We start from the raw sequence: 23,992 nt of genomic DNA, 5'->3' as shown, positions 1-23,992 counted from the left end.
GAAGACTTTCTAGGTGAGGACAGCAGTCAAGACACGAGCCAAGTCACAGAGGAAGGGAAGAGAAGGCATTCAGGGGACAGTACGGCAGCTATCTCACTGGAAAGAAAGTTGAAGTGGAGCAGAAAGGGGAACAAAGCTGGATAAGGAGGTTGAAGCCACAATGGCGGGGCTGGCCCACCAGAACCAAAGGGCACTGACAGCAAGCCAGTCCTCTGTATGGACCCACAAGGGAATGACACAGCACACATGCGTTTTTAGATTGATCTGTTCAAGAGTCAATGCTGTGCCTCAGCTTGTCTCAAGCCATCGTCTCCTGAGCCACTTGGGCATCTAACTCACATGCAGATTCTGTTCGTTGGATTTAGGTGGGCCAGAGAACTTGCATTTCTGACAGATGTCCAGATGATTCTAATAACAGCCTGAAGGTCTCCCTGCTTGCCCCAGCTTACAGCAGGATATAGAGAGGGTGGACCTCTGAATGTGTCTTGGTCACAGAAACCCACTGTGCCGGTGGGGGAGGAAGCAGGGGGAGTGTGATATGTCTGGGGTAGTGGGCCTCACCCCGTAGCCAGGTAAGGTGCTCAGCAGTCAGGATTCCTTGTTGCCCGCGGTGAGAACCTTCCACTCCGGTTCACTTTTCTCTTGGTTCCTCAGCCAACTTCTCCCAGTTCGCCTTTGAGTCCGTGGTGGCCATTGCCAACAGTCTGCACAACAGCAAGGACCTGAGTAAGGACCAGCACGGGAGGAACTGTCTGCTGGCCTCCTATGTGCACTACGTCTTCCGCCTGCCCGAGCTGCACAGAGACTCGCCCAAGTCAGGTAGCGCTGATGCCTGAGAAGGGACTTGGCGGGCAGGGTACCCACCCCCAGACCACTGCAGGGCCACTCGAGAAAAAGTAGAACACATCAAGGTTCATTTCATTTTTCAGAATAAACACTGAAGTGCTGAAATTGAACATTTCTTTCCCCATTTTTTTCCTCTCCTCCACTGTCCCACTTTTTTTGTGTTCTAAGTTATTTTTCTCTCCCCATTTAGTAATATCCCAGTGATCTTTACTCAGTTGCCAGTTTAGGATTTGGTTGAAGTTCTCTTTGTCTAGAAGATGGAGAGGCATTGGCTATGACCTAGGGTTCTCGGGCAGTAAGGGCACAGTAAATCATATCCATTCCTTGGCACTTCTAGCAGTGGTTCTTACACTTTTCCTTATCAAAATATATATGAATGGTGGCCAGGCTCAACAAGGCTCTCAGCATCTTGGTGAGAACCTGTTTCAAAATACAAAATAAAATAAATAAATTTTTAAACTACAAAATAAAATAGGGCTGAGGGTGTAGCTTGGAGGTAGAATGCCCCTGGGTTAAATCTCCAGTAGTGCACGCGCACACACACTCATACACGAATGACACCAAGAGCTGTGTGCATTTTTTTTTTTTTTTTGCAGTACCAGGGATAGAAACCTGGGGCATCCTACCTCCAAGCTACACCCCCCGGCCCTTCTTTTTTATTTTTTATTTTGATACAAAGTCTCACTGAGTTGCAAAGGATCTCATTAAGTAGCTGAGGCTAGCTGCTAAGATTCTCCTGTCTCAGCTTCCCAAATGTTGGGATTACAAGCATGTGCCACCACGTTATCACATTGATGAACCTCAGCCTGATGTATAAGGCATTAATAATTTTTTTAAAACAAAATATAAATAAATCCATTTTATCATTTTTATCATTTTCACCAAACTCTTTAAGCAACAATAATAATCTGCTATTCTCTTTAATTATTTATATAGGTAATAATCAAGTAGAACTTCTGGCCAGCATGATATAAATAGTAACAATAATGAGTTTAGAAAATTCCACACCCAAATAAACTTGGCACTTTATTAATCTGTGGAGCCTCTTTTCATGTAAATCAGTAATGCTGGTAATTTAAAAATCTGGTATAGACTGATTTTGGAGACATATATGTACTTAAAAGTGAAAAACCTCCAGACATTATATACACTTGTCCTTGTAAGATTCAGATGATGGGATTTTGAATCACAAAAAACATTACTACATGAATTATAAAGTTGTTATCATTTAAATATTGATCAGAGCTGGTTGTGGTGGCTCATGCTTGTAATCCCAGCATTTGAGAAGCTGATAGGAGCATCATAGTTAATGGACAGCCTCAGTTACTTAGTGAGACCCTTTGCAAGTCAGTGAAACCTTGTTTCAAAATAAAGAATGAGCCAGGTGTGGTGGCGCACACTTGTAATCCCAGCACTTGGGAAGCTGAGACAGGAGGATACACAGGTTCAAAGCCAGCCTCAGCTACTTAGTGAGGCTCTCAGCAACTTAGTGAGACTCTATTTCCAAATAAAGTATAAAATAGGTCTGGGAGTATAGCCCTGAGGTAGAAAGCCTCTGGATTCCACCCCCAGTACCACCAAAATAAAGAAAGGAAGGAAGGAAGGAAGGAAGGAAGGAAGGAAGGAAGGAAGGAGAAAGAAAGAAGAAAACAATAGGGCTTGGGGTATAACTCGGAGGTGGAATGCCCCTGGGTTCCATCCCCAGTACTGCAAATAAATAAATAAATAAATAAATAAATAAATAAATAAATAAATAATATTGATTGAGAATAACCACATTTCCACCTTCTCTTGAGAAATCAGAAGTTTGGTGACCCTGAGTTCCATGTCTCTGTTATCATAAGAGGCTGGAGCTGTGGCCTGTGTCTCCAGTTCACCATCCTCAGCACCTCTGCTGCACCCACCCTCTCCACTCCCCCCAAAACACTGCCCCCTGCCCCTACCCCAGGCTTGTGAAAATGAAACTAATTCCCAGGCCAATCTGATAGGTTTCCATCCCACCACCCACTCCATCCCTCTGGTACCTTCTTGGGGTCTGTGATTCTGGTCCTCCCTGTTGATGCGTCTGTCTGGTGGGGTGCAGGTGGCCCCGCCGCCCTCCCGGACCCTCGCTACCACACCTATGGACGCACCTCAGCTGCCGCCGTGAGTTCAAAGCTGCTACAGGCCCGAGTGATGAGCAGCAGCAACCCGGACCTGGCAGGGACGCACTCTGCAGCTGATGAGGAGGTTAAAAACATCATGTCTTCAAAGGTAGGGAAGATGTCCCACTGCGGGGGGAGTGGGGGGGGGACACATGCTTTTTGCTTTGTTTTTGTTTTTAACTGACACATAATAAACATAAATATTTATAGGATACAATGTGATATTTCTGTACACTGCAACAAACAAATCAGCATGTTTAACATACCCATCACCACACACAGTTACCATTTCTTGGTGGTGAGAACTCTCACAATCCTGTCTTATAGCTATTTTTAAATATTTAATTCACTGTTGACAATCATCACATTCTACAGTGAAACACAACACAGAAATTATTCTTCTCATGCAACTGTAGCTTTGCAAAGGCTTTTTTTTTTAATTTTTAACTTGTACTTCTCCAAGCATTTTTTCCAAGTATTTTTTAACTTGTTATTGGAGAAATAACACAAAAGCAGCTACTACACTTGCCGGTTGTGTTGGTCAGCTCCACAGCGTTCACCTTGAGTGATTAATCTTTTCTTCTGAAATGATGGAGGCCTTTCTGAAAGATAAAGCCACAAGACTGGCATTGAAGAAACTGCTGAATTAGTTAACACTGGTAGGAGATTTTTAGAGTCTCCCTGCCTTATCCATACGAGTCAATGAATTCTGTGAATTTTCTTTTCCAGGAAGAGAAATTTAGCTTTAACTTTTTTCATGCCTACAAAGATTGTCTTTTGATTTTTTTGTCTTTTTAAATATCTGTCTTTTATATTCATAACATCTACAGTTTAATTATCTCAGAGAGCCGGGTGTGGTGGCGCACACTTGTAATCCCCGCGCTTAGGAGGCAGAGACAGGAGGATCGCGCAGGTTCAAAGCCAGCCGCACGCACTGGCTTAGGAGACCCTGTTTCCAAATAAAAATCTAAAAATAGGTCTGGGAGTGTAGCCCGGAAGTGAAGGGCTTCCAGGAACCCCAGTACCACCAAGAAAAAAAAACTCAGAGAATGATAATAATCCCAAAGAACAAAGGCAAACGATAACAATCTAAAGCTGTTCTGGCCAACTATCTCGGCCAGCCATGATAAATCCTATAAGCTCTTGTATATCTTCTTTTTATAAATGTCTTTTAGAGTCATTTGTCTTTATTTTTTCCTCCTAAATTTTTAATTTTAGAATAGTTTTAGAATTTTAAAATTACAGAATTTTTGCCTACAAAGTACACAAAGGTTTTATATGGTCCAGTTTCCTGGTTAATAACATTTGCATTAGAATATACACATATCGTAATTAATGAACCAGTACTTTTACATTATTTTCATTAACTTAATTTCATACTGTATTCAGATTTCCTCAATTTTTCCCTAATGTTCTTTTTGGTTACAGGATGCTATCCAGGATACAATATGAGATTCTATAGTCATGTGTCCTTAAGGCCCCTCTTGCTGGTGATGATTTCTTAGACTTTCCTTATTTTTCGTGACTTTGATATGTAATAGTATTTTGTTGAATGATTCTTACTTGAATTTTTTCTTGTGTGTGGTACTGGGGGTGGAACCCAGGGGCTTTTGTACCTCTGGGCTACACTCCCAGACCTATTTTATACTTTATTTGGGAACAGGGTCTCACTAAGTTGCTGAGAGCCTCACTAAGTAGCTGAGGCTGGCTTTGAATCTGTGCAATCCTCCTGTCTCAGCCTCCCAAGTGCTGGAATTACAAGCGTGTGCCACCATGCTCGGCCTTACTTGTAATTTTTAAAAAATATAATGTAATTCATGTACCATAAAATACACCTTTTTAAAGTATATTACCTAGTGGTTTTTAGCATATTCAAAAAATTACCATGAATTCTTTTTTGTTCATGTGTGTGTATGTACGTGTATGTGTGTGATCAGGAATTAAACCTAGTGTGTTCTACCTCTGAGTTATACCCTTAGCCCTTTTATTTTTTATTTTGAAACAAACAAGGTCTTGCTAAATTACTGAACACCGGCCTCAGACACATGATCATCCTGTCTCAGCCTCCCAAGTACTGGGACTACAAGCGTGCTTGTAATCCCTCCTCAACTAGCTACCATGAAATCTTAGCCTGAATTTTCCCCATTATCTGTGGTTTGTGATGATTAGCTTTTAAGATAATGTCATTTCTTCTGATTAGTAGAAATCAAAATCTCTAGTTTTGGACCTTGTTTCCTTTACAAATTCCACTCTAGTAAAATCTTATGGTGTGGGGAAGGAAATCTAGAGAGTAAGATTGGGGTTTGGATGCTGACACCACCCAGCAGCGTGGGCCTAGGCAATTGCTTACCTTTCCTGGGCCTCTATCCTCCTTGCAAAAGACCTGACCCCTCAATGAATTCAAGAATCATCTGTAAATCTTTAAAGAAACATTGGCTTTACTCCTGAAGAACAATAGGTTTAAACCATATGAAACTGTTGATATTCAATTCTTTTTGACCTGCAAACATCAATCCTGGGATATGTTGGAGCTGGATTACACCAGTTTCTGAGAGCCAAATGGTAAGTTTTCTAGAATCTTTTGAAGCCATTTATGAAATATACATTATTAAAAATAAATCATAGAGGCCCAGCATGGTGGCAAATGCCTATAATCCTGGTTCTGGGGACGCTGAAACAGGAGTATCACGGTTCATGGCCAGCCTCAGCAACTTAGCGAGACCCTTTATTTCTGCATGGTGGAAATACTGTCTCATGGTTTGCTGCTGCACATCCCTTCCCAACTCTACCATGACGCCATGGTGAGGAACTGGAATCACGATGGAAATAGTTACAGCACAGACACTAACAAATGCTCCAAAGGGGGCCCTCCCACTGGGAGCCATTTTAAACATTTGCGAGGACAGCGCTCTTTCACCTCATATTTAAGACCTCTTTAATACCATTTTCTGATTGCACAAGGGAGAAGTGATTGACAGCTATTATTGCCAGCCTTGATCTTTGTAGTTTCCTCTAATAGTAGTAACAATATTAAATCTCTATGTTGACCAGGTTAACATTTCCCAGAAATAAATGTTTGCCCAGTCAAAACTAAGAGCATGATCCTTCCATTCAGAAGTGGTTTTTGACAATTTGTTAGTGTTTAGGAGGCTGAGTACAGTACTACACGACACCTCAGGGAGGCACTCTTCCCACACACTTTCTTTTATGCTCACCAAATAAAATTTGACGCAGAATATTAGGGATCATTTGGTACCTAATTCTTATAGTTTTTATTTATAGGCACACAAAATTATTAATAGTGATCATTTTAGGAACAAGTGGAATTAGGTGTAGACTTGCCTTCTCTCTCTCTCTCTCTCTCTCTCTCTCTCTCTCTCTCTCTCTCTCTCTCTTCTCTAGGTATTAGGGATGGGCATTCTACCTCCAAGCTATAACCCCAGCCTTTTATGTGTGTGTGTGTGTGTGTGTGTGTGTGTGTGTGTGTGTGTGTGTGTTACTGGGATGGAACCCAAAGATATTCTACTTCTTAGATACATCCCAGTCCTATTTTTTTTTTTTAATTTTAAAACAGGATCTCACTGAATTGCAAAGGGCCTCACTAAGTAGCTCAGGCTGTCTGCAAATCAGGGCCCTCCTGTCTCAGTATCCCAGATGCTGAGATTACAAGTGTGCACCACCATGCCAGGTTCTTTTTCTTTTTTTTTTCTTCTATATTTTGAAACAGGGTCTCACTAAATTGCAAAAGGCCTCACTAAGTAGCTAATGCTGGGCATGAATTTGTGATCCTCCTGTCTCAGCCTCTCTAGTACTGGGATTACAAGCGTGTGCCATCATGCCCAGCTTAGATTTGCCTTCTTTGCTTTCCTTTATATATTTACATGGCAATTATTTTACCCGTGTAGCCAGAAGAAGAAAAAAGACAAGAAATATATTAAAAATGCAATCTGAGGTAGTGATTTCTACCTTCTCAGTGTGTCCTGTCAGTTGACTGTCAAGTCTTGGCTTCTGTTTCAGACTGATCGCAACTGCAGCAGGATGTCCTACTATTGCTCGGGCAACAGTGACGTTCCAGGCTCACCTGCAGCCCCAAGGCCAGCCAGCAAGAAGGTACTTACTGAGCGGTGTTGGGACAGTTCCAGGACCAGGAAGGATTTGCCTGTGCCCCTGCATTATGACTATAAACAGACGTGCTCAAAGTGCTCTCCCACCTGTCCCCTGCACGCACACACACACACCACACACAATCACACACTTTCACAACTCCACCCCTTACCACCACCACCCCCATTTTTCACCACTTACTGCCTCAATGTACGCATGCATTAGAATCACCTGGAAGACTTCTTAAAACTGACTGCTGGACCCTACCCCCAGAGTTTCTGATTCAATAGGTCTGAGCCAGGTTGGGCGTGGTGACACACGCTTGTAATCCCAGGATTCAGGAGGTTGAGACAGGAGGATCCCAGTTCAGGGACAGCCTCAGCTACTTAGTGAGGCCCTCTGTAACTCAGTGAGACCCTGTTTCAGAATAAATAATAAAATATAGGGCTGGGGGATATACCTCGGAGGTAGAATGCCCCTTGGTTCCACCCCCAGTACCACAAAAAATAAAAATAAAAAAATAAATAAATAGGTCTGAACCAGGGCCCCAGAACTTGCATCTCTGACAAGTTCCCAGCTAACACTGGTCCAGAGACTACACTTTGAGAACCAAGGCATTAGCCTCTTTTCTAGTAGAAGAAGAGCCAGAAACAATTCTTTCTTGACAGAAGTGAATGACAATATACTTCTGGTATCAATTATTTCAGTACTATATACTGAAATATGAAATAATTAAAATATTAAATAATTGATATATGAAATAATAGCTGAAAATAAATATTAAAACATTAAATTATTGAAATTTGAAATATGTATGTATAAAATAGTATGAAATGCTAATTCCTTACTTCTGAGCTCAGAAAGTTTACAAGGTGTAAAACTCCTTAAACTTAATCATAGTCACAGTTGGTGTGGTTTAAGGACCGTGTTTAGGGAACAGAAGCTATCTGTCAAGCTAGCTATCTGCCAAGTTGACCTGTGTGCTAGGTACCCAAGGGCCTCAGCATTATAGGGACTTCTTAAGTTAAGGTCTTACATATCTTTCAAGATCCTAATTAAAATGTAAATATAATAATTGCAAAGAGTAACAAAGGAAGCTATTTGCCACAGCTAACACTATAGGACAAAGTTTACTAAACAGGCAAAGAAGCCGGATGTGGTGGCGCACGCTTGTAATCCCAGCATTCGGGAGGCTGAGACCTGAGGATTGTGGTCCGCGGACAGCCTCAGCTACTTAGTGAGGCCCACTGCAACTCAGTGAGATCCGGTTTCATAATAAGGAATTAAAAAAAAAAATAGGGCAGGGGGTGTAGCTTGGAGGTTGACTGCCCCTGGGTTCCATCCCCAGACCCGCAAACAAACAAACAAACAAACAAACAGGCAAAGGGGGTGAGGCTCAGCACAGCTGTCTTTGGACCGGAGCAATATGAGGCCTGGGAGACACCGCCAGCGCCCGGTGCTGCAGACTCCGCAGTAATCCAGGCACCATATGTCAGGAGCAAGAACCAGGATTTAACTATAAAAGGAAGAAGTGAAAGATGGTGTTAGGCTAAAATCTAATTTGTCACCTACTCTAAACAGTAGCATTAGGCTGTCACAGCCCTTTGCAATGACTGGTTACAAGTACTACTTTCCTTCTGAAAAACTATTGTTTGCCTACAGCCCGACTTCCTTAAGGCAAATCCTGTTTGGTTTTGCAATTGCCTCGTTTTGATCAGCAATGACCAGAAGAGAATAATTTCATTTCAGAGGGAAGTTTAACCAGTGTGTTTCCTTTATAGCTCAGCAAACAGAATTTTGCAGCTTGGCTATTTTATATAACCTCTGGAGCAAGGTGCTCTTGTAATAACACTGCCCAGTAAGCACCATAAATTGCTTTAAGAAGCAGCTTATCTTTGTCTAATCTCTTCCTGCCATAAGACTCTGGCAGTCAAACTGACCTATTTCCAGAGGCTGACTCTGAAGCTGGGGGAGCACATCCTTCCTACCATGGGAAGATGGAGGTGTACCAAGTTACATCATGAGCACCACTGACCTCCTGCAAGATTAAAACTCAGCCCCACACCTCTCCAAAATGGCAGAGATCGTTACGACTCAGAGCAGCAAAACATATGCTCACATGTATTCAGATTATTAAGGTTTGATTAACCTATGAAATAAAGTGAAGCCAGCCAAGGATGGGCTGAATTGGCTAGGGACTGAAGTAGTCAGAACATGCAGACAGCTACACAGAGATTTTCCATTTGTCTCCTTCTAGTTTAGCTAAGTACCTCTCAAATATTTTGTTGTTGTTGGTACTGGGGTTCCTGGAAACCCTTCTACCCCCAGGCTATACTCCCAGACCTATTTTTAATTTTTTTTTTAATTTGGAAACAGGGTCTCTTAAGCCAGTGATGCTGGCTTTGAACCTGTGCGATCCTCCTGTCTCCACCTCCCAAGTGCAAGGATTACAAGCGTGCACCACCACGCCCAGCGCAGTACCTCTCAAATTTTTTTTTTTTTTTTTTTTTTGGTGTACTGGGGTTCCTGGAAGCCCTTCTACCTCTGGGCTACACTCCCAGACCTATTGTTACATTTTTTTTTTTATTTGGAAACAGGGTCTCCTAAGACAGCACGCATGGCTGGCTTCGAACCTGCATGATCCTCCTGTCTCTGCCTCCCAAGCGCGGGGATTATAAGCGTGCGCCACCACGCCCGGCTCGTACCTCTCAAATTTTAATATCCATAAAGATTAGTAAATTTCATTGCACACATATTGTATTTTGTGGGTAACTTAAAGGATTGTCAAGAGCAATCTTTGTTACCATTTTTGCTTTAGGTTGACTCTAAAACTTTACTTCCACATAAGCCTATAATATTAGAATCGTCAAATATTTTTAACTTACTTAGCCACTGAGCAATTAAAAAAATGAGTTTATATGTATTTATCCTAGGTTTCACAGGTATAGGATGAATGAAAGCCACAGAAATTTTCCAAATATTACTTTTGATTTTAGTCATGGTTTGCCCAGGATTAAGAGCATTCCCAAGATGCAGGACTTTACAGTTTGAGCTAAAGACAGTATCAGAGCCAGGTGTGGTGGTACATACCTGTAATAATCCCAGTACTTGGGAGGCTGAGACAGGAGGATTGAAGGTTCAAAGTCAACCTCTGCAATGTACTGAGACTCTCAGCAACCTAACAAGACCCTGTTTCAAAGCAAAAAACATAAAAACAGTTGGGGGTATCCAGGCATTGTGGTGCATGCCTATAATTCCAGCATTTGGGAGGCTGAGACAGGAGGATCGCGGTTCGCAAATAGCCTCAACTACTTAGTAATGCCCTTTGCAATTCAGTGAGACCATGTTTCAAAATAAAGAATAAAAATAGGGCTGCCGGGCGTGGTGGTGCACGCTTGTAATCCCCGCACTTGGGAGGCTGAGACAGGAGGATCACACGGGTTCAAAGCCAGCCTCAGCTACTTAGTGAGGCTTTCAGCAACTTAGTGAGACCCTGTTTCCAAATAAAATATTAAAAAGGTCTGGGAGTATAGCTCGGAGGTAGAAAGCCTCTGGGTTCCACCCCCAGTACCACACACACACAAAAAAAGAATAAAAATAGGGCTGGGGTATAGCTCGGAGGTAGAATGCCCCTGGGTTAACATCCCCAGTACTGCAAAAAACAACCAACTAAACAAACAAACAAAAATGGTTGGGGGTGTAGCTCTAAGGTAGAATGCCCCTAAATTCCATCCTCAGGAACAAACACAATATCAACCCCACTGAAATGACTTTATAACCCTATCTTAGTCCTGAACTTTTTCCCCATGTAAACTACTGTCCAGGATATTAAATACCCAGATAAGCTGAAGTAACGTAAGGATGGAAGGTAAACTTCACTGCCTGCTAAATTTGCTCTCGAGCAGGCAGATGCCTGAGAGGGAAGCAAAGGTATGAAATAGAACTGAGGGGTGTTCCAGTCTAAAGCTATGGGTTCGGGTGATCACTATCTCTTAGTGCAGAGGATCCACTCATAAACCCATCCAATCGCACTTGCATGGTAGAAGTCTGCAAAGAAAAATGTTCCAGTCAAAAAAGGAGTTGAATACTAACAGTGATCCTCAAAGTGTGACATCCCCTGGGAACTTGGTGGACATACACATTCTCAGGTTCTGCCCAGACCTACTGGCAGAATCGTGAGTGGTGCCCAGCCACTGTGCTTTATCAAACTCTCCAGGGGATGCTGCCAACACGTTCAAATGTGAAAAACATTGCTACCAATCAACTGTGTTTATGGATGAGGAACGAGAGCACAAAGAGGAAAGGCTCGCACAGGGTCACTCTGTGTGACGGTGGCACACCATTCCTCTCCTTGCACTCAGCGCCACCAGTACTGACTGCTGCCCTGAAATGCTTCTCCATAGGATGCAGTTTTATTCCCAAATAGAGTCCATTTTGGGGAACCTCACCCTCCTGCAGAGTACCAACACCAACCTTCCCCTTGCCCACCAAAACACTCTCCAGCCTGGACTTACCTCAGCACTGACCTTGCCATCCATGACGTATGGCCTAGGATGCTGAGGACACCTGCTTCGGGAGCTAACAAGCTACTAAACTGGGAACAAGAAGGGAGGGAGGGGTGACCTGCAGCCTTGTCATCACAGCTTGGTTTCTGTGGTTGTTGTCAGCATTTCCACGAGGAGCTCGCCCTGCAGATGGTGGTCAGCACTGGAATGGTGAGAGAAACCGTCTTCAAGTACGCCTGGTTCTTCTTCGAGCTTCTGGTGAGATTCTTGTGCGTTCACAGCTGTGCTCAATAGGGCAGGTAAAGCAGGCGGCAGAGGGGCAGTGAAGTTTCCCAGATCCAGAACTGACCCCTGGTTCACCGAGTTGCACCTGGGAATGTTCCTTGAAATCTAACTGTCCACCACCCCTCCACCCATCTTCCACCAAACCACATCAATTCCGCCTTGCAGATCTACCTCCTGAGATGCCTGTTGCATCTCATCACGGTCCTCACCTGGCCAAGCCACCATCATTGCTCACACACCTCTGGCAGTAACATCCTCCCTCTCCCCCCTGCACCCGCCTTTGCCCTCAGCCCATGTAGCCTACACGGGGCAGCCAAAACTAAACAGATAGTGTCACCCCCTCCTTAAAACCCTTCAGTGAGCCGAGCGTGGTGGCACGTGCTTGCAATCCCAGCATTTTGGGAGGCTGAGACAGGAGGATCGTAGCATCAGCTACTTAATGAGGCCCTTTGCAACTCAGTGAGGCCCTGTTTCAAAATAAAGAATAAAAAATAGGGGTGGCAGCCAGGCATGGTGACTCACACTTGTAATCCCCACATTTGAGAGGCGGAGCTAGGAGGATTGTGCAGGTTCGAAGCCAGCCTCGCTGGCCTAAGAGACCCTGTTTCCAAATTTTTAAAAAAAAGTATGAAAATAGGTCTGGGAGTGTAGCCCTGAGGTAGAAGGGCTTCCAGGAATCCCAGTACCACCAAAAAAAAAAAAAAAAATAGGAGTGGAGGTATAGCTTGGAGATACAATGGAGAATGCCCTGGGTTCCACCCCTAGTACAAAAAAAAAAAAAAATCGTGAGTGTCAGTGTTGTACTGGTGATAAAACATAGAGTTTTATCATGGCTGAAAAGCCTTTATATGACTCCTGTCCCTTTCCACCACCCCTAACCTCATCTCTTGCCATATTCCCCCTCATTCAGCCACGTTGCTTCCCTTGTGGTTCTTTGAAGGTACGGTTGTCTCTTTCAGCTCCAACTCCCTTTACAGGTTCTTTCCCATCTCCTACCTCTTACTTTCCCTCTATTCTCTTGAGGTTTCATCTTAAATGTTACCACCTCAAGAACCCTTATCTGACCACCTCATATTATCTTCTCCCTTTTCTTCTTTAAAATACCCTATTTAAGCCGGGCGTGGTGGCGCACGCTTGTAATCCCCGCACTTGGGAGGTGGAGACAGGAGGATTGCGCAGGTTCACAGCCAGCCGCGCTGGCTTAAGAGACCCTGTTTCCAAATAAAAATATGAAAATGGGTCTGGGAGTGTAGCCCAGAAGTAGAAGGGTTTCCAGGAACCCCTGTACCACTGGGGAAAAAATACCCTATTTAGCTCCTTTCTGACACTACAATTTGTGATTTATTTTTCTGTCTCACCTAGATTCTAGGATTTGGGTCTGTCTTCTTCATTATCCTCTCTCTAGCCCCAGCACCCCACTTCATATTATACAAGTGCCAACTGTAGTAATATCTGTTGAAAAAATGTGAAGTTTGCACATTTGTTTGCCTTACAACTACTATCACTCCTCCAGCAGAAAAGCAAAAAGTGCAACCACAAGTCCTTATTTTTAAAATAAGGAGAATGATGTGACACCTGTGTTTGTTTGTTTGTTTGTTTGTTTGTTTGTTTGTTTTGCGGGACCAGGGATTGAACCCAGGGCATTCTACCTCTGACCTGCATCTCCAGCCCTATTTTGATAGAGCTCTCACTAAGATGTGGGGAGCCTCACTAAGTAGCTGAGGCTGGCCACAAACCTGTGATCCTCTTGTTTCAGCCTCCCAAGGACTGGGATTACAGTAGTGTGCCACCACACCCAGCTCTGTTTTTGTTTAATTGCTAGTGGAAGTGAGAGCGGGGCATGGCAGCACACACTTAAAATCCCAGTACTTGGGCGGCTGAAACAGGAGGATTGCAGGTTCAAAGCCAGCCTCAGCAATTTACGGAGGCTCTCGCAACTTAGTGAAGCTCTGTTTCAAAATAATAAATAAAAGAGGGCTGGGGGTATAGCTCAGAGGTAGAACGCTCCTCAGTTCAATCTCCAGCACACACACAAAAAAATGGATTTTGCCATAAAGGCATTGAGAATAAACATTTTTGTCAGTGTTGGTAGAGATGCAGAGTGGAACTATGTTAAATGAAAAAGGTATAAAGCACAGACAGCAATTACATCAGCTGAACATACAAAGGATTAGGAGGATGAAGTGTGGGCTGAGATTCAGTGGTAGTATTAGTTTCATATTTGCTGTGTTCCTTCCCCTGGGACATTAAGTGAATGATGTTTTTAAAAAGAGAATGCGCGAGATGATAGAATTCCACCTGAGCTCTAGTTTATCTATGTAAGTTCACCTTAAGGAAAAGAAAGCGATGCTGAACAATAGGGAAGGGAGGGGCCAAAGGAAACATCAAAACACACACAGGGGAGGGGTGCAGGAAGTGATGCTGCTGCACAGAGAGAAGTCAGACTCCTGCCACCGAAACACATCCAGGGTTCGAGTCACTTTGAGTTTCCAAGCCCCAACCCCTAGTATGACAAAGATCCTAAAACGCTATCCCAAACCCCTGCCACAGAATTGCTAGGTTAAAATTAAGCCGATTTTTGAGCTCCTCACTAGAACTATGGAGTAAAATCAGGAGGGCCCGAGGCGGCAGTGTTCAGTTGCCTGTCTTCCCGGGAATACGTGCGGTCCACTGGCACACACCCCCTCTGCTCTATGAGTCCTAAATCGAGCTCAAGGTCTTTGGAATTTGTATCTAGCCAGCACCAAAATTTTGCATTCTAAAGGCCAAGCAGGTTAAGGTGACAAGTCTTGGGGCAAGAGCGTCAGCAGTGAGATGCCAGCTTTGTGATTCGGTAGAAAGGCCAGCAACAACTCACTCCCACTGAGAAGTACTAAAATCCCCACTCCATGCCCCGTGTATCCTGCTTCCACACATCCACCATCCAGCTTCTCCATAAGGAAGATTCACTGGGGTCCTGATCCATCTACAGATAATTCATACAAATAATCCTAAAATCAACTGTCAAAACTGCAGATTTTTTTTAAGCAAGAAGAAAAATAACTGATCTTGGAGAATCTCCGAGAGGAAAGTCCCAATGGAAAACAGTATTCCAGTTCAGAAATGTTTTGTATTATTTACTCATACTCTTGAACACATACGTACACACTTTACTTATTCTTAGATCTTATCTCATAGTTCCATCTTATAAAGTACTATCTTTGTTTGTGTAGCCAAGTTCCTTGGACAGTGGTTCTCAACCACTACGTGAGAGTTCTAATAGCAGCTCCAGGGGCCTTTAACCCATCCTTAAAACACCATTAAAACCCTGAAAACGGGCTGGGATGTAGCTCAGTGGTAGAGTGCTTGCCTCGCATGCAGTGGGTTTGCTCACAGCACAGTAGGATGGTGGGGAGGGGGTTCTCCCCACCCCCTAGCACACACCAAGGCTAAGCAGGGACTTGCCAGCCCTCTCAGCCAGGACCTCAGCCTTCTTGCTCCAAGTTCCGGTCTTCCACACTTTGCCTCCTTGGGAAGCTTCAAGTTACAAAGCATCCTAATAGTCTATGATTATCGATAACATGCAAAACCTTTACATTCAGAAGCTGACTAACTTTAACACAGCTCTACTGTTACTCTGTTCCCAATCTTCATGAACTCAGTATTGCTCAGGCTGAGAAGTTCCACATGGCGTCTTAGAGCTCTGCTTTGAAGGTGGGTTTGCATCCTGCATTCTCTGCAGGTGTAAACTATGATTGTCCTCATGCAATCCAGTAACAGCGGGGATCCCTGAGAAACAAAGGATAATAGCATCCAAGCGTACTGGTCAGCATCTATGTGCCTGACGCTGTCTTCAGCATTTTGAAGCATTATCCTGTTTAATCTTCATACAACCTTCAGGCAGAAGTTTTTATTATTCCCAGTTGGAGGAAGGGTGGAGGCTATCCAGATCTGCCAGGGCTTTTTCCAGTGCTGCTATACTGCCCCTAACTGCAAGGAGCTAAGAACCATTAAAAAAAGGTGAAAGTTGCTTTTGATCTTGTATATTTGTTTACTAAGACTTGGTGGGCCCCAAAGAGAAAGCAAAAACTAAAGGTCCTCCTTATCTCCAGGTGTATACTAAACAGATGAAGTAGCTGAGAAGAAGGTTACAGATCTCCTAGTTTTTATCATGTTGGTCAACATGCAGATCAGCCAAGATAGCAATTACCCAGGGTTCTTTTGGCCGCAGCCTCTCTGAGCCCTAATAGGACAGAGTTGGAATTACTCAAAGGTTTAATTGAAAAGCATTTATCGAAAGGCCTTTGTTAAGTCTGGTAGCATGGTTGCATATTCTGGTAATCCCATTACTTGGGAGGCTGAGACAGGAGGATCACAGGTTTGAAACCAGCCTCAGAATTTTACCAGGGCTCTCAGCAACTTAGTTAGACCCGGTTTAACTAATAAATAAAAATAAAATAAGACTGGGAATATAGCTCAGAGGTAGAATACCCCTGGGTTCAATACCCAGCACCACACACACACACACACACACACACACACACACACACGCACACACACACACCTCTGCCAGGGTACACTCAAGGTTACAGGAAGGATTGGTGAGCATCCAGGGTGCAGAAAGTGCCAGAAGCCTTAGTCTATCCTAGCTCTAAAGAACCAAAGGTAGGGAACAGAGCAACTGGGGCCAGAGAAAGCTGGAGGCAGAGAAGGCGGCCCACATGACAGGAGCTGGAGCCTTACAAAGCACTGTCATCGCTGGAACCATACTGTGCCAGGAGCTCGAGCAGTGGGGTTACTAAATGCTCAAGCCCTTGGGTCCTCCCACCCATGGGTCCCCTGCTGGAGCCTCCCATTGGCCAGCTCCAACCAGAAGCCAAAGGCCAAAGGGGCCAAGCATGCAGTGCATGGAGACATCTCCCTAACCCTCAGAGACAGAGAAGACAAGCTCTCCATCTGGGGCTGTGGAAGAGGCAAATGGAAACTCCCAGGCACAGCCAGGGTATGGCAAGGCCATTGATCTCAGTTTCAAACAGGGTACCCAGTCCTCCATGTGTCCTTCTGTATTTACTTGAGTGATGCCAAGGAAGTTATTGAAAAATCAAAAGAGTTTTGGTCTCCCCCTCATCCCAAGAAGCTTGAAGAGAGAGAAAGGACACTCTCCTCGCACTTAGCCAGCAGCCTGGGCCGCTTAACACCCTTACTTGTGTTGATGGCCAAGCGCTAATGAACAACCACTTTGTCAGGAGAGCGGTGAAACCCATCCTTGGGCGAATTTCACACTTGCTAATGAATAAGTCTCCTGTGTTTCTAGAAACTGCTGAGCCAGACCTTGGAGACCCAGAGGTAAATGGGTGACCTAGTTTACTCACTTAGGACATGAAGTTCTGCACTGAGGGGTTCTTGAAAAGCGACCCACACTGTGAATGTGCCACAAAGGCCAAAATGGGAGAAAAGATTTCTCTTGCCTCAAACCACCCTATAAATAATGGGCTAAGCAGCCACTACTCTTCCTGCTGGGTGTTCTTCTCTGGAGACCCAGAGACACAGTAGCTGGCAAGTTGCTGACAGTCTGGAAATGGGCCATTATTTGGAAGTACGGTATTGTGAGAATTATTTATTTGGTCATAGGGTGGCCAAACTCGGCAGGCAGGAGCCGAATGCAGGAGTGAGTTCTAAAAGCCTGGCGCTGGGCTGGGTCAGGTGACAAAGAACCAGGACTGGGGTCGTCCAGACAAAGAGGCTTTGTCTTTCTGGATCCTTGGTTAGGAACTTAGTGAGATGTTTTTATCAGACAAAAATGGCATCAGGTTTCCACCCCTAATTCAGGGCCCTTGCCAAGTGTATATGGCTCTCTAGGATACTGGGGGCAGGGAGAAACTATGGTTCTTACACTTGATTTTTTCCTCAGTTTTTTCCTGAGCTGGCCAGGGCAGCATCTAAAAATCATGAAACATAAAGATTACTTCCCTGGTGTTCCCCACTCTGAGTTTTCTTTTCTTTTTTTTTTTTTTTTTTGTTTCAGTATTAACAAAAATGACTAGTCCTATATTCTGAGAAATAGGAATCTACTCTTTTTTTTTTTTAGTCTTTTTTATTTTTATTTATTTTTTTGAGTTTTTTTTATTGGTGCACTGTATTCATACATCATAATGGTATAAAAATAACTTTTGTAGACATATATGCACACATCACCCAGTTAGCCCCTACCCAATCCCCACCCCATTCCCTCCCCATCCCTCCTTCCCATGCTTGGCTTAGTGGTTGACATCTAATATTATAGCAATTTATCTAAAATTAACAATGATAATCTCACATAAGTTTCATTTGTCTGATACCAAGCTTTTGATGACTTAAAGATAACATTTCAATATTTCTTTTTGCTTTCTTTCTTACCAGAGAATTTTTTTTCTTTTTTCTTTTTTTAGGTGAAACTATCATACATTTATTTATTTATTTTTCAGAGAAAATCTATCCTAATATGGAATATGGACTCTAGATACACAAAACAATCTCGAAAAAGAACAAAGCTAGAAGATGTATATTTTCTGATTTCAGATGTTATAAAGCTACAATAATTGAAACAGTATAATACTGTTATAAAGGCAGATATATAAACCATTGGAGTTAAATAAAAGCCTAGAGATAAATTCTTCCATATATTGTCAAGTTATTTTTGACAAAGTTTCCATGAACATTTGGTAGAGGAAATAATAATCTTTTAACTAAATATTGTTGAAAAATAATAATTACATGAAAAAGAATAAAATTGGACCCTTAACTAAAACCATATACAAATATTAACTCAAAATAGATAAAAGACCTAAATATAAATCTTAAGACTATAAACTTTTAGGAGAAAATCTAGGTCCTAAAACCTCATGACATTGAAATTGGCAGTGTTTTCTTGGATATGATTTCAATGGCACAGGCAACAGAAGGGTAAACAAACTCCCTAGAAAATAACAAAATATTGTATATCCAAAGACAATGTAACAGAGTTAAAAGTTACCGATAGAATGGGATAAAATATTTCCAAATGCTATATCTGAAGGTATATTAATATTCCAACTAGAAACCCTAAAAATTAGCAACAATAAAAGCAAACAATACAATTTAGAAATAGGTAAAAGACTAACAAATAATGAATCTCCAAAGATAGCCAATCTTAGTTGTCTGTTGGATGGAAAATCTTGTTTCTCTGGTTCTGGTGTGTGTTACCTATTTCTTCTTTGTAGTTAATCTCTTTGAGTATTTTCTCTAGCGCTGGTTTTGAAGACATAAAATCCTTCAGTTTCTGTTTGTCATGGAAGCTTCTTATTTCCCCATCTAATTTGATAGAAAGTTTTGCTGGGTAGGAAATTTTTGGCTGGAAGTTGTTTTCTTTCAGAGTTTGGAATATGTTACTCCAAGCCCTTCTGGCTCTCATGACTTGGTTTGGGAAGTCTGGAGTGATTCTAATTGGTTTGCCTCCTCTGAATGTCACTTGGCCCTTTGTTTTTGTTGCCTTTAAGATTCTCTGCTTGGCTTCCACATTGGTCATTTTGACAATTATGTGGTGTGGGGATCCTCTTCTCCCTTCCTGTTTAAAGGGAGTTCTAAAGTTTCCTGGACCTGTGTATCGACCTCTTGCTCTATGTTTGGAAAATTTTCTGCTATTACTTCCTTGAAGAGATTGTTGATCCCTTTGGTTTCACCTTCTTTTCCCTCCTCTATTCTGATTATTCTTAGGTTAGCTCTCTTAAAATGGGCCCATATTTCTTCAACGTCAGATTCCTGCTGTCGGATTTTTTTTCTAAATTAGAAACTATGTGTTCATTTTTGGAGTAATCATCTTCTAGTAGTGAGATTCTATTCTCCATGTGGTCTAATCGGTTGTTTATACTTTGAATTGAGGCCTTTACTTCATTGATTACATCCTTTATCTCTTTTTGGGTCTCTCTGAATTCTTTTCGAAACACCTCTATTATTTCTGCAGTTATTTTCCTGATTTGATCTTCTAGAAATCTCTGAATTTCTGTTTTATCGGGTTCTGATGTTGTGGGGTTGTGGGCATCATTGCTCCATTGTTATTTCGCTTTCCCATGATTTCAGAAGTTTGTGCCTTCTCTGGGTTCTTCCCTGGGTCACTACGACTTTATTTAAGGTGCTCTGGATCTCGAGTCTGTGGTATCTCAGTCCCCACTACTCCTTAACTAGGTTGTATCGCAAAGTCTCAGACCCTGGGAGTCAATCGAGGCTGCTTTAGACCATGGGGGTGGGGGGGTGCCAGCCTGGGCGTTCACCTGCATGGAGTTGTGACTATAGTGTGATATCTCTGCCACCGCCACTCCCCCACTGGGTCAAGTCCCTGGGAGTCAGTACTGGGATTTCTCCTCTAGAGGCTGCAGTTTGACTCACTGTTGTTGAGTGGCCGATGGAGCTATAGTGGACTTGGTGAATTCGCTGCTGCTGCTGCCAGTGGCAATATGGTGCCGTTGCTAGCCACGCCCTCGGCCGTGAGGCTGGAGTATTTCTTCTCTGGTTTTGAGCTCCGCTCTGAGTCCCTGCAGGGTGCGCTGAGCCCAGCCCCTGGGAGCTTTAGACGCTCCCTGTATTGAAAAATCTGCTGAATCCCGCCCGGCTGTTCCACAGCAGCTCACCTCGGCTCGCTGTCCGCCGCTCCTCTCTGGAGCCTGGTGGGCCGTTGAGTGCGTTGGTCTGGTGCCGTCTGGTGAAGTCGCCGCTGCCGCCAGCAGTAAGGCTCTGCTGCTGCATCCTCGGCCGTGAGGCTGGCGTATCTCCTCTGTGGTTCTGAGCTCCGTTCTGAGTTCCCCTCCTCTCTGGAGACTGGTGCTGGAAGAGGTATCTGCTCTTAACGCATAAATCTTCTGCCACAAAGTTCTCAGGGAAAGTCAACTTCCATACAGCTGCCCAGCCCTGACCTGACTGAGAGCACATGTGGGTAGCTAAGCTTCTAGGGACGTTTTTTTGCAGTGGCTCTCTGACCAGCCTGGACAAATTCATGAAAATGACCCTAGGCGCCTGGTCATAGGAACTCCCCATTCTTCCTGTCAGACTGTTCCTAATGGCTCCCATCCACTTCCAACAAGGACAGGACCCAACCTCAGGCACTTCACAGAGGGTTATATTGACCCATGAATCATGAATCTTTTGATTCCAGGACGAAGTCCAAAAAATAAGTATGAGCTAGATTTAAAATTGTGGTGGCAACAGGCATGGTAGAGGAGGCTTGTAATCCCAGCATTCGGGAGGCTGAGACCGGAGAATCGTGGTTCGCAGACAGCCTCAGCTACTTAGTGAGGCCTTCCACAACTTAGGGAGACCCTGTTTCAAATTAAAGAATAAAAATAGGGCAGGAGGTGTAGCTCAGAGTTAGAATGCCGCTGGGTTCCATCCCTAGTACCTCAAAAATAAATAAATAAATAAATAAATTATTTAATTTAAAAAATTGTGGTGGGCCCTGAATTTCTGTTATACTAGTCACTGGTTGCCCCATAGATATGACAAACAGATAGGATAAGCCTAAGCTCAAAAAATAATTTCCCCAGAAGCAATATTTTTGTTTGTTTGTTTTTGTATTGGAGAATGAACCCAGAAGCATCCTATTGCTGAGTAAAACCCATTATTGTTTTTATTTTGAAATAGGGTTTCACTAAGTTGTGAAGGGCCTAAGTTGCTGAGGCTGGCCATGAACCTGTAATCCTCCTGTCTCAGCCTCCCAAATACTAAGATTACAGGCAATGTTCTAAATAGTTGTTGAGTTTTCCAGCTAAGCAGAAAATAACCTGGTTGCAAACTGAAGAATTGTTTCTGGAGAAACTACGTTCCCTGTTTCAACCTGAAAGTCAAGATAGGAGGGACAGGTCTCCCTGGTGCTCCTTAACTGTAGTTTTAGGAACAGAAGAGACTTCAGTTCGCACCCAGAGCAGTCTTGTAAACAATTCTCTGTATGTCCAGGGCCTGTGGCAGAGTTGTGCCTCACTCTGAGGTGCCCAGCCTCACTCTGCCTTCCAGGATGGAGGCCATCCAGGAGAGGTAAGGGTGAGTGGGGGAAGCTTCTGACTCTGGAGCTAAAGAATCAAGCTCCTGCCTTTGTCAGCAGCAAGAAGGGAGCCCCCTGACTTGGGGTCAAGAAGAGGACACCCTTTCCACCCCCGCCACCATGGCAACCATTGGTGTGTCGGAAGCATCCTGTAGTTCAGAGCCAGCGTGTGTACCACCAGCACCAACGCAGTGTCAGAAAGTCCATCATGAAAAGGCTTTTCATCACCTCTTACCCCTTTTGCACATTGCACAAGCACGTGGCCAGTCTCCGTGTTGACACTTCCCCCATGCCTCTGTAGGTGAAAAGCATGGCCCAGTATGTGCACAACCTGGACAAACGGGACAGCTTCCGGAGGACTCGCTTTTCTGACCGCTTCAAAGATGACATAACAACCATTGTGAATGTGGTCACCTCGGAGATTGCAGCCCTGTTAGTGAAACCTCAGAAGGTAACTGTGTCTCTTTACTTTCCAGATGGTTCACTTTGAACATGTTATTTCTATAGAAAGAGAAAAATAAGGATCACTTTGAAACAATAGTTAAAATATAACTGTGCATGGTAAGCAAACACAGCATGTTCTATTGGACTTGACCCAGAGTAGAGATGGATAATTACTCTAAAGAAATTGCAGTATCACTTGAAATTTTCCTAATAAAATATTTAATTTTATTTATTTATTTATTTATTTATTTATTTATTTATTTTTGGCGGTACTGGGGATGGAACCCAGGGGCATTCTGCCTTCTAGCTACACCTTCAGCCCTATTTTTTAATTCTTTATTATATTTTATTTATTTATTTACTTATTTTGGTGGTATTGGGGATGGAACCCTTCTACCTCCGGGATACACTCCCAGACATATTTTATTTGGAAACAGGGTCTCTTAAGCCAGCGAGGCTGGCTTTAAACCTGAACAATCCTCCTGTCTCCACCTCCCAAGTGCGGGGATTACAAGCGTGTGCCACCATGCCAAGCTAAAATTTTTAAATTTTTACAAAAAGAAATTGCAAATAGACTATCATGTAAAGTATTGTAGCAATGTGGACATGACATACGCTCTTAGGAAATATACCCTGAAAAATGAAAAAAAAAATAGTATCTATAGAAAGAACAATAATGTAAATGTAGCCAAATGTGAAATATTAATGAATCTGGTTAAAAGATGCACAGTTCTTTATACTATTTGGCATTCTTATCTAATTTTGAAATCATTTCAAAATTAAAATTAAAATTTATAAAATTAAACCAGGTGTGGTGGCACATACTTGTAACCCCAGTACTTAAGAGGCTGAGACAGGAGGATCTCAGGTTCACAGCCAGCCTCAGTAACCTCATGAGGCCCTCCACAACTTAGTGAGACCCTATTTCAAAATAAAACAGAAGTATAGGGCTAGTGGTGTAGCCTCGGGGTAGAATGCTCCTTAGTTCAATCCCCAGTTACACACACACACACACACACACACACACACACACACACACACTTAAGTAAAATTTAATGTAAAGGTAACTATAATACTTTAGGGAGCAGTATTTATTAGTAGTACCTTTATAAAATTAAGAATTTATGTAGTATCAATTGCTCAGAAGATTTCCATTTGATGATTTCTCATGGCAAATTTTGTTTGAAGAACAATGGTGTATCCATATTGGCAGGCATGAAAATAAGGCATAGTGAGGTTGGTAGATTTTCTAAAAGTCACACAGCCTGCAGAAAAGCCCAGACTAGAGATTTGACACCCAGGTATTCATAAGTCACATCAACGATCCAGAAGGAATGGCCATGTGGGGGATGCTGAGGGAACTCAAGGATTTCTCCATGAACCTCCTTATCAGCACCCTGTCCATCCCAGGGACTGATCAGCTTGGCCTAAATTTGCAAACTGAGCATCTTAACAAAATGAAAATATCTTTATGTTATAGTTTCAATCACGACAGAGAAATCAATTTATCATTCTGAGGATAAAGGACATAAACGTAAAATGGTAACTGTAGTTACTCTGAAGTACTTTTAAATACCTCAGTTATTACTGAGAATACAAAGTGAAAAAAAAAAAATCTGGCCCCAAGTCACCCTAATGAG

The 23,992-nt window shown here is 43.0% G+C and overlaps 1 protein-coding gene across 1 annotated transcript in view; it reads left to right on the top strand.

The window, feature by feature from the left end:
• The window catches only part of DOCK8 (dedicator of cytokinesis 8), a gene marked incomplete at both ends in the record, with an annotated part of 237,691 nt that overhangs the window by 147,764 nt on the left and 65,935 nt on the right, over nucleotides 1-23,992 (top strand). Inside the window, 5 exons of the mRNA XM_080708606.1 lie at nucleotides 655-819; nucleotides 2,930-3,099; nucleotides 7,008-7,100; nucleotides 11,762-11,857; nucleotides 22,210-22,359. Coding sequence (XP_080564732.1) covers nucleotides 655-819; nucleotides 2,930-3,099; nucleotides 7,008-7,100; nucleotides 11,762-11,857; nucleotides 22,210-22,359 — 674 coding nt within the window. The remainder of the gene's footprint in view (nucleotides 1-654; nucleotides 820-2,929; nucleotides 3,100-7,007; nucleotides 7,101-11,761; nucleotides 11,858-22,209; nucleotides 22,360-23,992) is intronic.

Source organism: Muscardinus avellanarius (assembly GCF_963383645.1).
Source record: "Muscardinus avellanarius genome assembly, chromosome: 13".
Lineage (NCBI taxonomy): Eukaryota > Metazoa > Chordata > Mammalia > Rodentia > Gliridae > Muscardinus > Muscardinus avellanarius.
Note: the sequence above shows the minus strand (reverse complement) of the source record. Positions and strands in the feature narration are given on the sequence as shown.